Consider the following 17,419-nt stretch of genomic DNA (forward strand, 5'->3'; position numbering starts at 1 on the left):
AGATACTTTCAGGGCAGAGGGGAACATTTTTAATACATTGTACTTTAAAGTGACCACTGTGTACAAACAGTGCTGAGCCCAAAATACAGTAGATGAGAGGAGATAGCAGACCTGCTGACAGCGGAGGCAGCCACGTGGCGGACTCTGGGGTCATCATCCCCCAACAGACGAATGACCACATCATTCAGCACTCTGTCCTGAAGCCGCAGCCGCTACAAAGAGAAAGATTCGGAATTAGGATCAGCTACTTTTAGGATACGCACTGCACCTGTTTGTGACTAACAATGACTTGCAGTTCTACTTGAAAACTGCAGGAAAGAGAGTAAGGAGAGTTTACCCCAGTGTAGTGATGATCCCCTTTGTGCAAAGTATCCGTTTTCCTCTCCAGGAAATTAATTAACCTAAAACCAGAGTGAATATCTTAAGACAGTGGTCACAGGTTAATAGTTTTGTTTCATTGTCACTGAAAGACACGCTACCAACAGACATTGTTAACGTAATCTAAAGGGATTTTACCGAAAATCTAGCTCGGCTAGGGTCTCCAAAAGCTCTGTGCGAACGAGCCAATAGGAGGAGTCCCTCAGAGCGAGAAGGTTTATCACCAACTGCAGGCCGAGCTCACTCAGAGTGCTGCTGCACACAGTCATGATGCAATGCTGCAACATACATGAAAAAAAGGTCAGCCTCAAACACACACGTGCATGCAGAGCACAGACTAGTGGCCCACTCACGCCGGTACGCTTACCCTCACTGCAGAGCAAGCCATCTTGCAGGTGACTGAGGATTCGTCCCTTAGAGTTCTCTGGAGCAAAGGTACCAAGTCCACCAGGGACAGAGGGTTACCTGGAGGAAAAATATGCCAGACAGATTACATTGCAAAATAGGAATAAAATAGCAACACAAGTAAAGTAAAAAAAACATAATAGAAAAATATCCTCCCCTTCCAAACACACCAACCTGTTGCACTCTGCACGCTGGCCAGCCAGGTGTGTATGTTGTAACGTGTTTTGGTGAGAGCAGCTTGTATAATGGCGGCACAGAGGATGGCTGTGGCCCCTCTAATCTGGGGGTCCCCGTGGTCAATGAGGCCCAGCATGTCACTGATATACTGCTGCTCTGCAAGGGGACACAGATAAAGAGAGCAGGGTCAAAAGACCTGAGGGAAAAAACGTTGAACAACACCTTGTGCGACTCCCATGGTAAAAACATCCACTGGAGCCTTCCAGTTGGCCCCTGACCTTCAACTGGAACGCCGTCCAGCGGCTCCAAGTAGAGGGAATTAAAGAAGGCTTCAGGGTGCAGCGCCGCTGCTGCCCCGACACAGCTGACCGCAAGAGCCTTCACGCTCACTCGCACCTCCTTATCCGGTGTCAGACCTGGAAAAACATCACAGCAAAGGCTTATATACAAACACACACACACACACACACACACACACACACACTGATGCAAACCAAAGAAAGAACAGTCAGATAAATAACTGACAACGTTGTGTTGAGGTTGTGTCTCTAAATGTGGTGATAGTTTATAATAAAGTTATTACAGCAGTGTCAATAGAACACTCCATTAGCCAACCAAAAAGATATTTTGAATAAACCTAAAAGCTGCAGACAATTATTAAAGCTTGTAGACATGTTTTGCATTGAGATCATTCAAGTAAGCTGGCATCAGCTAATTGAAAAAATATTTTTCTTCTTTGTAAACATGAATTCATTTCTCAGCTATTTTGCACAGAAACATCACACATGTCAGACAGATGTGGAGTCAATAATTCGGTTTCTTCTAGAGATTTTACCAAGATGTTGGCACTCTTGAATATCCGATCCATATTGTGTATGTGTATTGTGTAAGAATTGTTTTTGAGTTCTCACCTTTTCCCTAGAAATGGATTCTCCACATGAATCACTCAAACAAGCAACAAGCTTTTAGAAAAACTTTTTCACAGAAACCTTTGGTTGAAGACCATCTGTACTACTGAACCTCCTTATTGTTTTATTGTCTTCTCCTCATTGAAAGATCTCCATATTCATTTGTATCAATAATATATGTTCTGTACGTCTTTGCAAATGTTGACCTGAAATCTGGATTGGATTCTGAGCAGTTTGGATAACACTCACCATTCTTTTGTCCCGTCAGCAAGAAGGAAGCAGCAAGAAGCCGAACGCAGTGCACCAGTGGCTCCACCCCCTGGTCAGTATAATGTCCAATTGGACCCTTTATCCGTGATGGCTAAAAAAAAAAAACAGGCAGTTAAGAGTTGGAGACAGTCGTGTTATTATTTTGCATTCTTTTCTTTCTGGTGAGAAAAAACAGATGCGGATGTTTTAGTGCGTTTACCTTATTGTCAGGTTCCGGTTCAGCAGGTTCGTCCTTTGGTATCAAGCGGTCCACGCTGCTGTCTGAACCCTGCCGGTTGTGACCTCGGCCATCAAAGAGATGCGGTTTGCTCAGCGCTGCATACAAGCACATATAAAAACAAGAATGCTTTATAGCAGAACCGGTTTTCGGTCTAATACCCAGGTTTGGGTGTTGTTCTGTGTGTACACAAACTCACCCAGGGCCGACTGCATGATTGGGTCCGATGGTTCTTCTTGAGAGGAAGGTGCCGCTCCTTCATCTTCTTCATCCTGCAATGTCCCAATCTGCATCCCAGAGTACTGGCTCTCACTGCCATCCAGCACCTTAAGCAGAGACAGACACAACAAACACCTCCAGTCAGGAACTAAACCTGCATGACAGAAACAATATTTGATTGCAAATTGGAAACGCTACTGCAAGCAAACGATTCCTACTTCATTTTGTCTCTTTCATTACGAGTTGATTTGCTGGACTGACGACAGAGACACACAGCACAACAAACAAAAACCGCAAGTCAAACAGATGTCCTTTATTTAAACCCTACTGGATCATGCTTGGGTCGCTTCATTTACAGCTAATCAACTACACACAGGAAAAAGCACAGGCTTGAGCATTGTGGTTGCCACGGTCCACCAGGGGAAGAGCAAGCTTTTGAACCAAGCAATTCAACCATGGAATAAATTACTCAAGTATCATTACATTTTTAGAGTCAACTCATTTTTCCTAGCGAGATGTGTAAAGTAATCTTATTGCAAAAATGTATACAAATATTTCCAGGTTGGGCCCCCACCGGAACAAAAGCCTGTCACAGTCTCTTGGAGGAAACAAAACAAGGTAGAGGGAACCAAATATGAAGGAGAACAATTCAAAAGGAAGAGACTGCCTTCGTGCTTCTACTTTGAACTCTTCACTGCAAGCCATCAAGATGGGATGTTGGGGTTGCTTGTTTTCACACAGGTCTTTCAAAGGATCTCATTTTTTGGGGGTCACTGGAAACAAGAAGTAGGGGAAGAAGGGGCTTGACATATAGCCAGTGGAAACAGGAGGGAAAAAGTAGCAATACGAAAGGGGGATTTATCTACATGGGCTGTGAGGAACAAAAGGAACGAAAATGAAGAAAGCCAAAAGTTTCCAGACAAGCAAGCCCCTCCCAGTCGGTTCAAAGTGTCCAATTGGCTGACCTTGTCACTAGTGCTAGCAGAGGAGGAGGTGGCATAGAAGGAGGAAGAAGAGGAGGAGAAAGAAAAAGAAGAAGTCGAAGAGGAAGCAGAGTAGACAGAAGAGTCGCTGTCAGTGGCATCGGGACCCTCGGTGGAAGTTGGCGAGGGAGGAGACTGCTCAATCACCTGCGGCAAGGGAGTGTGCGACCGAGACAAAGTGTGGAGAAGGATAAAGGAAGGGGGTGAGGCACGACCAGAGGCAGAACTGTTAGAGGCGACTATCTCACACCAAAACGTCTCTGAAGGGAAGCAGGAAAAGCCAAATGTTTCTTTCCACCCTTTTTTGCAAACTTTCAAAATTAAATATTGTTTTGTCATATATGAGAAGGTAAATTCTGTCAAATTACCCCAGTTTATTCCCGTAAATTGCCAACTTTGAATATTCCCAGAATTTTGCAACCCTAGCAGGCACAATACAGCAGGCCTGTACAATAGGGCCCTTACAAGACCAAATCCTCCCTCTATGAAAGACGAGTTGTCTGGATTTACACTCCTATACTTCAAGTCACCAAAGAGCAGTTGAAAAAGCAAATACTGAACAGCATGTCTGCCTGTCAGGATATAAATTAAAAGACTAGATGATTGAGAAACAGTTGCCCACTCATTTCGATTATGTAGGACCGGCTACAACATGCAAGACCACTGATACAACCCTTTAAATGGTAAAAAAAAAAACATATGTGAGGAATGAATATTGTCCATTCTAAAGATCTTAACTATGAAGAGTAGCATCATCAACTGCGAGCTGTGCCTTGGGGGACATTGGGGTTTTAAAGTACTGAATGTTTAACCTGTATCCTCTGACGAAATGTTATCTCACTTGCACGCACACACAGTCACACTGACCAGCTCTGCTACGTCCGAAGGTGTGACAGCCGAGTCCGGCCCCTCTGTGGTGGTCTGGGAGGAGTCGCTGGGTGGCATCGAGCGATCATTGGCGCCCAGCAGAGTGGCGCCTTCTCCTAAGGGCCCGCCCTCCGTCTCTGGCGTGGTGTAGTCAGCAGTCTCCGGAGTGACGTTGGCCCCGCCGCTGGAGCTGCGACTCAGCATTTCCTCCTCGTTGTCGTTGGGTGACTCGGGAGTGTCGGATGCGGACGCCCCGCCGCCGCACTGCTCTGAGGAGGCGCTGAGGTCCACCGAGTCGCCGGGCTGCAGCGTGTGCTGGGAGGAGCGGGGTTGCTCGGTGATGATGTCCACCTGCGCCGCAGAGGAACCGTCTGCGCCAACGACTGCCGCTGGAAGAGAGATGCACACAAAGCCCGTTCATTGATGTTGCCTGGGGGCTATAACACCTGGTTGGAAAATTGAGGCGAGCAAATACTCCCCATTCTGCCTGCTGGTGCTTCTCACCTGTGAAGACACCAGTTGTGACTTCTGTTCTCTCTGCGTCATCATCCAAACCATCCTCCTCCCCCGAAAGCATTTTACCTTAAAATACAGGTTTACTGTCACTGTTACATCAGCACCATCAGCAGCTGAGGAGAGACTAAAACCTTTTTGAATGAAATGTACATTCAAATACAAAAAGAACAAAAGACTACCCTTGATTTTCTTCTAGATAGACCTTAAAAAACAAGTATTGTGCATTATTGACAATTTATTTAAAATCTAGAAGACCACCAACCACCCAAGGGGAACCAGTCAGAGGTAAACTAGCTAAAACCCTGAAGCATCAGTTCGAGGATCGCAGAAGAGATGAATAGACCAGTCACCTCTTGGTTTCCTGAGAACGAGTGGACTGCAGGAAGACCCTCCCCCCGCTGCAAATGGCAGGAAACAAGAAACAGGAGGCAAGGAAGAGAAAAGCAGCAAAAGCTCAGAGAGACTCATAGGAAACAACAATTAGTTACAGTCGACAGGGAATGAGTAAGCAAGCAAGGCCTTAAAAGTAGGAACGAGAGAAGAGCAACCACACAGTCAGTCAGTAAGGGTCAATGAAATGAAAGCTACTTAAAGCAGAGACATCGGCCCCCAAGTGCCAGGTGAATACGTAGAAAGCCCCATCACACGGAACAAAAGCTTCGCGGAGACGATCCCAAACGATTTGCCGCGTTTACCGATGAGCTCGCGGATGCTGCTGGAGCGCGCGCGGCTCTCGGCGTCCTGGCGGAAGACTGTGCCGTGAAGAATGCTGCCCGCGGTGATGAGCATGTGCAGAAGCTCTGGTGGGGGAGTCCTGAACATCTGCTGCAAGAGCTCCAGGGCTGCTGTGACCACATTGTGATCCCAGTGCTGTGTGTAGTGTAGAGTCAACTCGTACACCTTCAGTCAGACACACACACACACACACACACACGATTCAGGGAAACTACAAGATTAACATGGAGACACTGGTATCGACACAACCGCTCTCTTCCTTCTACCTGCAGCAGTTGTTCGGGTGTTGGCTGAACATCAGCCTCTTTCCTCATGACTCCGAAGCTTCCTTTGAGGCTGGTGGTGTTGACTTGCTGCTGCAGCAGAGGCATCAGGTAGCGAAGGGTTAACAGCACCCCCAGAATTAGGTGGCTGGGGTGCTCTTCATCCACTGGAACCAGCAGACCTAAAAAGACAGTTTGACAGTCAGGGTGTGCGACACCAAACTAGCTCACATGGGTTGGTTGAAATAATCTTCACCGTTATGTCAGAGTATTTGTGTGAGTGGGGCCCTACCCAGCAGCACATTAAGGAGCCACGTGTAGAAGTAGCTGGTGCGTCTGGAGTGTTGGCACACACTGACGGCTGAGCTGGCAGCGGTGCGCCTGATGGTGGGGGAGCTGGACTTTAGGTTGGCCACAAAGGACTTCAGCAGCACCTGGGACACAGATGGTTGCACTGCGATGAAAGCAAGCGGGTGGAAGATGTGCATATTTCCTTCTCTACAACCGGTTACTGTAAATCATTTTGTTTGATTACTAAATTTATGGATTAAAGAGCAAAAATGTTCTTATTTATTTATTACGGCTTTACAATAAATTACCTTTTTTAAATTAGTAAAAGACGAGTAAAAATCAGGAGAGGAAACTAACAGCTAACCAATTAACATTAGCATTAGTATAATGCACCCAAATGAATGTTCCCTACTAGCTGCTGCTGTGTGGATACCTTGATCTCGCCATCATTGGCGAAGTGCCCCAAGGCGCCCATGATCTTGGGCATAGCAGCAGCCAGAGTCTCCTGTACGGTCTCCTCCTGCCGCTTGGTGATTCGAGAGAGGCATGGCAACAGGTTGACCAGGTAGGGTCTGAGGTGAGAGGGATCACAATGTGAACACATGAAAGTAGTAAAAACATATTTACAACTGAGGTTTCTTTCCCTAACTAGTTGTGATTTACACTACTTTATGTTGCCTGCCACGTCCTCAAGAGACTTCCTAAAGAACACTGAGATTGATCTCTAAAGGTTGACAGACTACTGATTTTACAACCTACAACAAAATTTGCTTTCCCAGGATTTCCCCTCCCGAGTTTGGTATAATGTAATTTGTTGTTGCCATGTGAATGAAATAGAAAGCTTTTTTCAGGCAGTTTTTGTGTGTGTACCTGCATTTCTGTGGTCTAATGAGGTGAGCAAGCTCAGCAAACCTCCACAAAGCTGCCCTTAGACTCCGAGAGGCACCATTCTGCAGAGATACAAACACTCATTGACACCAGCCAAAGAAGTGGGGTTTTCCCCACTAAACATGAAACATTATTAGTGAGAATAAAGCAGCTGCATTAAAAGACAACCAATAACACAGACACCGAATACCTTTTTAATTTCTTTGTACAGTTCCAGCTGCAGCCTAGGCAGGTTTGAGTCCATCAGAGCCTGAAAATAAATATCATAAATTGACACGGTGCGAACACATCATAAACACTAAAACAGGCAACTGTACCAGGTCTTTAGTGGGAACCAATTGTAAATTAACAAACGGTTAAAGTTCTTGAAGCAACCATGATGGGCAATGTTGATAAATAAGTAAGGTTTATGCAGCGCCTACTTTGATTATTTTGTTCAGGCACTCATCGGCTACCATACGGACATCTGATTCGCTGTCATCACTGCAGAGCAAGAACATCTCCATGGCGATGCCCAGCAGTTTCTGAAACTCTGGAGAGGTTCTGTTCCCAGGACCATAGAGAGGAAAAGTGAGGCAAACGTCATTACGCACATACACATTCAACCTCAACAGACATTGTTGGAAGCATGTCAAGATTGTTGTTCTGAATTCTTCACAAATGAAACACTGAAATGAACGCACACACACACACACACAAACATTTTCCACACACACGAGTTGCTAGATATCTAATTTAATGAGACTTCATGGGAAATTATTGCAAATTATTGTCATGTCTGGTTCTGAACTACATTGAGCTGAGTGAAGCAGTATTTGTACTTAAAATACTTTAGCTTTATAAGAAGCAAATCACATGTGCCTTTGAACACCACTAACATTTTTCAAACATTCTGTGACCCGAACCATCTGCAGAGGTTAATCTGGTTTAACAGGATAATAAATTATCCAGGAGGGATTATTAATATCATTGGCAAAGTAAGCAAGCTATTAATGCAGCTTGTTGTGGACTATCAATAATGCAGACGCAAAATTGCGATTATAAAATATCAAAATAACATCTGTTCTTTTATGTTTTAGAAAAATAAAAAAGTGTGCCAATTGTGAGAAGTTGTAAAAAGCCATGGCCTCTCAATGCAACCAAACATCAACTGGCATCCGTGTATTAATCTTGCCTTACTGTTTTCACACACACTGTTAAAAGTAAACTTTATTGAACGTTCGATCAGCAAGGCTTACCTCAGAGACTGAGCCACAATGTTTTCACATATTGTCAGGCAGTGTGTGACCCGGTCCTTCTTTGTGGTCGCCTGTTCCTTTTTCCTGTGAAAGAGGAAATAGAGGATGAGAAGGAAGAACAGACAAGGACGGATAGTAGCAAAGGGAGAGAAAGATGGCACTTAACATGATGTCATATAAATATATAAAGCAATTCTCTACGGCTCCATCCTTGATAAAAACGGTGACAAAAACACAAAAATATCACTTAAACATAAAGAAGGGCAAATTGTCTCCTAGCCAGGCCTACATTTGATTGATCACCTGCACATCACAACAAAGCTGCATTGTACTGAAAGATGAACGGGATGAATCTACTGGTCATTACTGTGGGCTGTTAAAATGCATTCCTTTAAAGTAAAAGCTTGGTCTGAGTCGCTACAGCACCCCCCCACAGATCGGGATCGATGGACGTCAGTGACGTCAGCCCAGGAGGCTTTCATATTAATGCACCAGGGCATCGACCGAGAAGTAACGCTAGTTTTAATATGTAACCTCTCAGTACAATCAACCACAATGCTACATTTAAAATGTGAACGTCACCCTCCAAACAATTGTCTCCCGAAATCAACTCATTTAGGCAGATTCTTTTAATTGGTCCCCGGTCGTTTTAGCAGGTGCGTGCGTCAAGTAACGGACGCTTTCTGTGGCAGGACTGTTAGCTAGCGTTAAGTCTGACTCTGACTCATACTGATAATATCAGAAGACAACGCTCCGCTGGGTATTGTTGCGATATATAAAAACATAAAACGTCTAATGTAAAATAAATGACAGCCTAGACTGTGGTTACTGGTTCGCTCGATGTATCTGGCTTCAAGCTAGCTATAAAAGCTTTACCTTGTCCAACGTTAGCACGCAAGCTAAGCTATCTGGCTAGCAGTTAGCGTGCTGTGCAATCGCCGGAAGACAAAAAGCCACTTACTGCCTCTGAACCAGCTCCTCGGCGGTTGGTGGTCCCTGCTGCTGCTGGAATGACTTCAGACTCTCAAAGGCCTTCATCAATTTCTCCATGGTGGCCATTTTAGCAATCAACAGTAAGCAAGCTAGCTGGGCTAGCCAATATTTACTATGTGAGCTAACTAGCTAGCAGAGTGGGACAAGTTAGCGCAAGGAGAGAGCAAGCAGTGCGTAGTGCGACGAGCGTGCAAACACTGCTCGTAACAAGCACCACCAGCTCTCCACCTTCTGTTCGTGCAATATAGCTCCTATGCCTTCACAATGTTTAACCTAAATGAACAAAACGATAGTCGATAATAAGCCATCTTTGATGCAGCGTTGCATTCTCCCGAGAAATCCCACCAGGAAGTGGCATATGTGACAGTTTACAGAGCGGGGAGGTGTGTGACGTCAGCGGCCAATCAGACCGCAGTTTCATGTTGAGTGACTTGCAAAAGAACCAATGATTGACTACAGGGTTTTCTCCCCTTTGTTGTTATTGTTGGTGTCACGGGACAGCTGTAATCCAGATTGTAAGAAATATATTTTGAGCCACGCCAATGCTGTAGCTTCTATACATTGAACATGAAAAGAAGAGTGGCAGTGACCGTGTGGAGGCCAGCATCATTAAATGAAGATCGAAGACTTTAGTGCGATTGATATATGTGTATGAACTATGTCCTGCATGATTTTTGAAAAATGACAATGTATAAACTAAATATGTTGCAATAGCCCCAAAAATATGGCTACAATGCTTGAGACAATCTGGCCTTTATAGGAGGTCAGCAAACCTTTTTTGACTGTGTGGTGGCATCGGTGCTGGAGTGTCTGGTGGAAGTGGTGAGAGTAAAGGGCGACAGCTAAGCTATTGGTCCTGATGGAAAACGCTTCCCACTCCTTGCAGCTCTGGAGGACCTTCCTTGTTGCTGCTGCCAGGCTGCACAACCAATATTTCTCCAAGTAGACCAAAAAAAAAGCACCTGCACAATATAAACAATAATAGCTCTGTAATAATACATCTTTATTTATATATATGATATTTTAATCAAGTATCGTGGAGTCTTGTTATTTTTTCCTCTACTATGTCTGTTCGCCCTTTACTCTCTGCCGTTAATCCAGTGATTTTCCTTGCTGCAGGACTAATAAAGGATTATCTTATCTAATTGAACCATAGTGCTACATACATACAATGGCCCTTGCACCAGAACATGTTTAGTACATTGTCAAGTTATGTATACTGAAATTGGGAAAGGCTTCACACTAGTTTCCAAATGTCTGAAATCACTTCTAACAATATGATTAAGAACAAGTAAAATACATAATAAGAGACAACCAGGAAGAAGTATTACAATTTGTAAGTACAAAGTGAAATAATTAAAAGACACCTTTCCTTAGCCTAATATCAGTGGTCCACAGTACTGATTCATAAAGAAAAACATTACCTATTCATTAATTTCTGATGTATCTGTTTAAAACCCCCCACCCATTGGAAATAAAGGGCTACCTCTAACCGTATGTTCTGGTTCATGGACGTAGGATGAAGCTTTCAAAACATCTACCCTGCAGCATGAACACTAATGAATGCAGATACTGTGGCAAGAACATTGCATGAGTGCTAAGCAGCATGACGCTATTACCTATACACACAAATTCTCCATCCATCCATCCGACACACAAATTCTCAACAACCAAAATCATTTAAGGCACAAATAAGTCAAGACAAGTATTTTTATACAAATGGCAGTGTATTATTTCATAATTACAAATGTCAGATATGGTACAACAACCAGTGATACAACTTGTACAAGAATTAACAATGACTGCAGTGGTTGAACGACATGACTGTACAGATATAAAAAAAAAAAACGAACAGGAGAAAAATCAGTCCCAGGCCCCGTTTAAATACCAATAATGCACGTGGCATTTCTCCCTCCTTTTTTTCCCCTTGAAACAACCGCTTATCTGATATTCCTGGCCAGAAGTGTGACACCCTTGAGAACCAGAAACCAGACTACTGACATCAAGGAACTGAGGATCTCTCCCTTCGAAGTGTTGCTGGTGAGCGCCATGCCAACTTTTAGGGAGTGACTCGGCATCACTGCCTTGGAGGGAGGCGGGAGGGAAGGAATGCATGCTGGGCTTTTAAACGGGGGCCGACTCAGCTGGTCACCTTGCCAATTATAAAGTTGTCCTCCCATACCAGTGAGATATGTTGGCTCTAGAAGGTCATCATTTACATATACAAGGAATCTGAAGTATTACAAACCAATACATGCTTGAGTAATAAAACATATGTTTTTTTTTTTTTTTTTTTAAACAGGCATTACAATGCACTTAGTGCGGACATTCAAAACCGTTGAGCCGTTTAAAGTTCCTTTACGTGAAGGAATTTCTCTCAGAATGGACGGAATGATTGGAAAAAAAGGCGGGACGTCAGAACTTAACTTGGTAATTGGCACATATAATAAAGGCTATCAGTCTTTCTTCAGGAACATTTTCAGACCAACCTGTCCCACGAGACAGGTTTGATTTCCTTGATGTTGCTTTTGGTATCATTGGCAATAAAAAAAAAAAGGTTAAAGACACTTCCTATAGTCATTGTCAAAACACACCATAGTGCAATGAAACTAAACTGACTCTTTACTGCTATATGGGTGCTAGAAGAGCAACGTTCAAACAATGACAGAGGCATGGGTGGCAAACACAGTTTAGTTTCCCCGTGAGAGTGAGTGTGAGCTAGTTACATCTTAGAAATACATCATTTACAAGGTTTTTGAGGCTAAAGAGCTAAAAGGCTAAAATCTACATAGGCAAGAGAAATCCGCTTCAAAATGTGCCTGAGAGCAACAAAAACAAAGACACTCAGAAACTTAAGTGATCAAACGAATCAAAGCAACAGATGCACGCATTCGATTCTTGATTTTTAAAAATGGAATGTGCAACAGGGGACAACATTTTTTAGAACAAGCCAACTATCCAAATTAGATTTAAGGATGGGGAATAACATGCGTACCATTTTACGTGTACGGTCTTAAATGGTTTTAAATTCAAATGAGTGTCACTATTGTATTGTTGTACTTAATCGCGGTGGACTGAACAGACTGTTTATTTGCTCACAATGAAAAATAATCACACACACACACAGACACAAAGTGAACATGTCCAGATTAGTTATTCACAGCATTAAAACAGGTGATGGGCGTAAACAGCGACTTCCTCAAAAGCAAAACGGCTTCAAATGCCTCCGAAATGCAAATGAGGAAAAACAATTAACTGGGAAGTAAGCACTTAGTCTTTGATGACACTAAAGTGCACAGCCACTGTGGCTCTGCAAGTGGACGAATGTTCCTGTACACACATGATGGAAACTCTACCCGCAATATGCTAATGAACGTTATTCCCGTTCCCCTCAGTCCACACACACAATTGCCCCAAGCAACTCCTACGTCATAACTACATACAGGTTTTTGAAATGCAATATTACGATTAAGAAATGGTATTTTCATCCAATACAAACACAGCCGAAGCCGCGGGGGCGAACGTCTACCAGGAGGCCTCGTGCCAGGCCAATGTTCCATGTCCGCCAGTTTGATGCAACAGCAATTGCTTGTCAAGATGAAGACCTCGTAACTGCAGACCAGATTATCTTAAACAGCGCCGCCACCATCATCATCATCAGTCATGTGTTCCCACTCCAGCAACATTCCTGGTACACTGTAAATACGGGTGGCAAATTACTAAGATATTTTAAGTGAAAGGAATTCCGCTCAGCACACGAAACCGGTTTATGACAAAAAATGGACACATCAGGAAAGACCAAAACAAAAGTATAACCCAAGTAGCACAACAAAAGAAGCTGTAAAAATGAAAGAAAAAAAAAAAGAATGCGGAATATAAGATAACCAGAAAAGATGTTTGCCTGAGTGAATAATGTAACAGACTAACTCAACAGCTGTTCTTCTGAAGGAAACGCAGCCTGACATCTGAAATGAAAAGATCTGAGCCTTTTAAAACACCATAAGAAATCTATTAAGAACAAGAATGATAATTCTAATTGGATATAATATCGGCCCTTCCGTTGACAGAAAAGGCCCCTGCCACATTTACTTTGAATATTCCAATTATTGCACTTGCTGACTCCATGTTGTCAGAATCAAATCCAAGCATCTCCGCTGAAATTGAGCTGGTCCAGGACCCTAGAAGATGGTTTACTACACACGATAGACACTCCAGTGCAACCTAACTGACTGGGTTAAGGGAAAGATGTGGATTATCACTTCAGAACTAATTTTAATTAGGAAGTGGCGGCATCAAAACAACTACACTGGACTGGATTTATTTTCCCCCCAATAGTATTTGGTTCAATGCGCTTCTCTCAGATCGCCCTGGGTGTGTTTTGGGGGGGGGGGGGGGGGGGGGGGGCAGAGGCTATCGGTTAGTTTGGGAACCGGGTGAATCTGCTAAAAACACGTCATGTTGACCAAATCAATGACAAACACAGCACATGTATAAAAATAAAATAAAAAAGGCATGATGCTACATTGAGGAAAAAAAAGAGAAAAAAAACAGTTATTACTGTGCTTAAAAAAAAATTAAAAAAAAACTCCCCGATACACATTATCCATACTCATTCCAAAAGAAAAAAAAAGGAAATCAAAACGTAATATATGCATTCAAGTGGTACTTTTATGGCTTTTTGTACAATACAACCTTTAGTGAAAATATACATCTAGACATAAATTCAAGTACAAATGTACAAAATCTTTAAACTCATACTTTTAGCTTTAATTATAATACACTTTTAATACAGCTCATAAATACAGGTCAACATTCACTGAGTTCCTAAGATTTGCGCTCGGTTGGAGTTTGTGGTGAAGTTCGGCGGATAGAGGCGGGAGGAGGAGGAAGGAGTGGTTTAAAGTCGCGAGGGCTCCTCGATCTCGTCATCACTGTAACCGCTCTTAAAACAGACCTAGGAGGAACCAGAAGTGAGGATATGTCACTAACTTTCAGAACCACGTCTCAACACACACACACACACACACACACACACACACACACACACACACACACACACACACACACACACACACACACACACACACACACACACACACACACACACACACACACACACACACACACACACACACACACACACCTGGGAGCAGGTTAGTAAGATAAGATAACAAATGCAACTGAAGCAAGGGTGAAGGCTAATTATGAAACAACTCATAATGACTAATCTTTGTTCATTTCAAATATAGCCCCAACAACAAAAAACAAGTTTGTTGCTGAGAGCGCATTGATTATTTCAGATGACAGACCAGATGAGCATGTTGACGGTTTCCCAGTATTAGGTCACCGTTAGGAGGAGCTCTGAATTAGAAACTAACATTCTACATAACAACATGGAACAAAGTCTCTGTCATGGAGGACAGGTGAAAGTTGGAGGTAATAACCAAAAATTGGAGTAGCTGCTGCTGCCTACAAAAAGAGGTCATTGTACATTTGTAAGCGTGATGTGTGACACGGTTTCTAAAGCAAAGCATCACATTGGGTCCTCCCACAACCACAAACCAGCTTCTCTCAAGAAGACAAGACTCCTCGTGCAAGAAAAAACAAATACAAAAGGGGAAAAAAAAATCCAAAAGAGAGGCCTTATTCCAACCAACTATGACGACATGAGCACAAAACTACAAATGGATTTGAGGTTTCGGGGGGGAAACGGTTTCACATGTTGAGTTTGGATAAGGCCTGAAAGTATAGCAGAAGGAAGAGAAGAAGTACCTTAGCCCCCACCCCCCCGGACAGTTGCCGGAGCACTAGCACTTGCCTCTCTTCTGAACAGGCGGTAGAAGAAGCCTCTCTTTGGTGGAGGATTAGGCCGATTCACGTCCAGATCGGAGCACAGCGTCCCGTCGGTCTCGTAGACGTTGATTTCTTTGAAGCACTCCATCTCAATCATCTACCAAAAGGGCGAGAGGGTGAGTTATCCTGACGACTTACTGGGGAGTTGGGTTCTATGAGAGGCGTGTGCGTCAGCGTAAGGGAAGGGGGCCCATTTATTTATAACACAACCCTCTCTACAGATGGATGTTTAAGTGTCCGTTCTGGATTGAGCCTTAAGGATGTAAATGAACACCTCCGCACTGTGTCTCATACATATTCAAAACTTGACTCATTTAAAAAAAAAAAAACAATGGCATATTCACATTTAACACATTATGATCACATATTGACATTATGATTCAGCATCATCCCTGTATCCTTCGTGATCACTTTTAAAAAAGGTTCATTAACATGAAAAGGGGCGGGAGTTTTTTTGTGTTTTTTTTAAATCATAAAAAAGAGGTCTAATTGCTGTATAAATGCTGCGAAAAAAAACACTGCATCCATGGAGAAACCCTCACCCTGCAATCAGAAGCGTAGCCTTAACAACGAGCCGTGTGACGTCACATAATTCACAACCATTTCTCAGTTTTAAACATAATGAATGTGTCCTAGTTTATGTCAGTTCCTTTTTAAGTGCATTTTATAAGCAGAGGAAGTAAACATGGACCCAAGCTGTTACTTTGCTTTCCAAAGAGGGCAAGAGGGCAAATACAGGTACATTCAGACGGAAAGTGTGAGAAAAAACAAGGTTCTTTTTTAAAAAATATTGAAGCATGTTCTAGTATAAACCCCATGGACATGAACCTAGAAATGAGCACAGTATGTTTCCGCTAAAGGAAGACCACAGCCTTTAATACAGGTGTTCCTATGTCACCGATGCTGTTCTGCGTAGTATGTGTCTGTTGTGGTACGATGACATCATCTGCCGGCAGTACCTCGTTCTGCCACGGGATGGAGACGCTGCCTGTGACAAACTTGTAGTAGAAGTCGTCATCTGTGGGGTCAAGGTTCACGCCTTTGACGGTGGAGAACTGCTCAATGTCCAGGACGTCTTTACAGTACACGGCCCGGGGCTGAGAGAGAGCGAGAGAGAGAAACTGTGAAAAGTGTATCTATCTTGGTTTGGGGTTACTAATCATGAATTGAATTAAATCAAAATTATTATTAATTAAATCAAATTGCTGTTTCAATAACATGGTCCTCAGACACAAAGACTGACTGACCTGAATCACCCAAAATAGAAACGCAGACAGCACGATCTACTTTTAACTATTGATTTAACCTCGCAGGCCACTTCCCTCTCGCTCCCTCGAGCTATTTAGGACATTGAAAATGTAATGATTCTTTCTTTGAATGCCTTTTTTATTGTAGGCAAAAATCTATGAGTTGAGCTACATTCATCAAGGGAAGTTACTGCAGCCATCTACTGTTCACAAGCTCCACTGCAGGAACTGTTATCAGTGCTGATCATCACTGTAAAAGGGAAAATCTGCTTTAATCACATTTTAATCCATTAGCTACCGCGATAACTAGCAGAGTGTTCTTACGTGTGACAAAGGTGTTTGCTGTATGCCGTTTGCCCACTGAGGATTACACTACAAGCAGCCACGAAGCCTGCGTGCGCACTGTGTGTGTGTGTGTGTGTGTGTGTGTGTGTGAGAGTGCGCGCTGTTCTTACATCAGGGCTAAAGGGAGGGTCCTGCATGTTGGCCTCCAGTCGTTTGAAGTTGATGTTCCTGAAGATGGGGTGCTGTTTGACCTCTATGGCCCCTCGACCCTGACAACCCAGTCGCTCCTTAGGGTCCTTAGTCAGGAGCTGACACACATCAGGAGGAAGAAGCAGGAGAGGTTTAAACACTATGTATGTATGTGTCCAAATCCATTGGAGAGTAAATTATAGGACTATGTGTCTACCAAAACATATGAACCAAACCCCTATTTAAGCCTGATTCATCAGTAAGGATCTGACTACTAATGTGATGTACACAACACACACACACACACACACTTTTTGTGTAATCCTGTTGCCTGTATCCGACCCAGTGTGATCTAATAAAAGGGGCCGATACAAATCCGTGCACCCGGGGGTGAACGCAGCACCATCATGGATAGAATTAGAGAGCGCCACAGCCTCTGGATAATATTACCAGCGCAGTGTCCTCAAGAAGTGGACGAGGGCCGTCCAGCGGCTGGG

General features: G+C 43.4%; 2 protein-coding genes across 8 annotated transcripts in view; both read right to left on the reverse strand.

Moving 5' to 3' along the window:
- The window catches only part of htt (huntingtin), a 29,683-nt gene extending 19,935 nt beyond the window's left edge, over positions 1–9,748 (reverse strand). For 2 of the 6 annotated variants that reach the window (XM_040186210.2, XM_040186205.2), the window contains exons 1-21: positions 9,317–9,738; positions 8,356–8,439; positions 7,540–7,660; positions 7,308–7,367; positions 7,100–7,179; positions 6,663–6,801; positions 6,231–6,372; positions 5,942–6,120; positions 5,636–5,840; positions 5,291–5,338; positions 4,929–5,006; positions 4,425–4,813; positions 2,555–2,681; positions 2,338–2,453; positions 2,118–2,229; positions 1,239–1,376; positions 958–1,116; positions 746–843; positions 517–656; positions 338–401; positions 112–212 (exon numbers count right to left, since the gene is read on the reverse strand). In XM_040186210.2, coding sequence (XP_040042144.2) covers positions 112–212; positions 338–401; positions 517–656; positions 746–843; positions 958–1,116; positions 1,239–1,376; positions 2,118–2,229; positions 2,338–2,453; positions 2,555–2,681; positions 4,425–4,813; positions 4,929–5,006; positions 5,291–5,338; positions 5,636–5,840; positions 5,942–6,120; positions 6,231–6,372; positions 6,663–6,801; positions 7,100–7,179; positions 7,308–7,367; positions 7,540–7,660; positions 8,356–8,439; positions 9,317–9,414 — 2,678 coding nt within the window. In that variant the 5' untranslated portion in view covers positions 9,415–9,738. Of the gene's footprint in view, positions 1–111; positions 213–337; positions 402–516; positions 657–745; positions 844–957; positions 1,117–1,238; positions 1,377–2,117; positions 2,230–2,337; positions 2,454–2,554; positions 2,682–4,424; positions 4,814–4,928; positions 5,007–5,290; positions 5,339–5,635; positions 5,841–5,941; positions 6,121–6,230; positions 6,373–6,662; positions 6,802–7,099; positions 7,180–7,307; positions 7,368–7,539; positions 7,673–8,355; positions 8,440–9,316 lie in introns of all 6 variants that reach the window. The other 4 variants (XM_040186209.2, XM_040186204.2, XM_040186208.2 and 1 more) reach the window with 3 other exon arrangements.
- Positions 9,749–11,056: 1,308 nt separating this feature from the next.
- Positions 11,057–17,419, reverse strand: part of grk4 (G protein-coupled receptor kinase 4) — a 34,929-nt gene continuing 28,566 nt past the window's right edge. Inside the window, exons 13-16 of one of the 2 annotated variants that reach the window (XM_040186218.2) lie at positions 16,904–17,041; positions 16,161–16,298; positions 15,167–15,298; positions 11,057–14,302 (exon numbers count right to left, since the gene is read on the reverse strand). In XM_040186218.2, coding sequence (XP_040042152.1) covers positions 14,246–14,302; positions 15,167–15,298; positions 16,161–16,298; positions 16,904–17,041 — 465 coding nt within the window. In that variant the 3' untranslated portion in view covers positions 11,057–14,245. Of the gene's footprint in view, positions 14,303–15,120; positions 15,299–16,160; positions 16,299–16,903; positions 17,042–17,419 lie in introns of both variants that reach the window. The other variant, XM_040186219.2, reaches the window with a different exon arrangement.

This window comes from Gasterosteus aculeatus, chromosome 9 (genome assembly GCF_964276395.1).
Source record: "Gasterosteus aculeatus chromosome 9, fGasAcu3.hap1.1, whole genome shotgun sequence".
NCBI lineage: Eukaryota > Metazoa > Chordata > Actinopteri > Perciformes > Gasterosteidae > Gasterosteus > Gasterosteus aculeatus.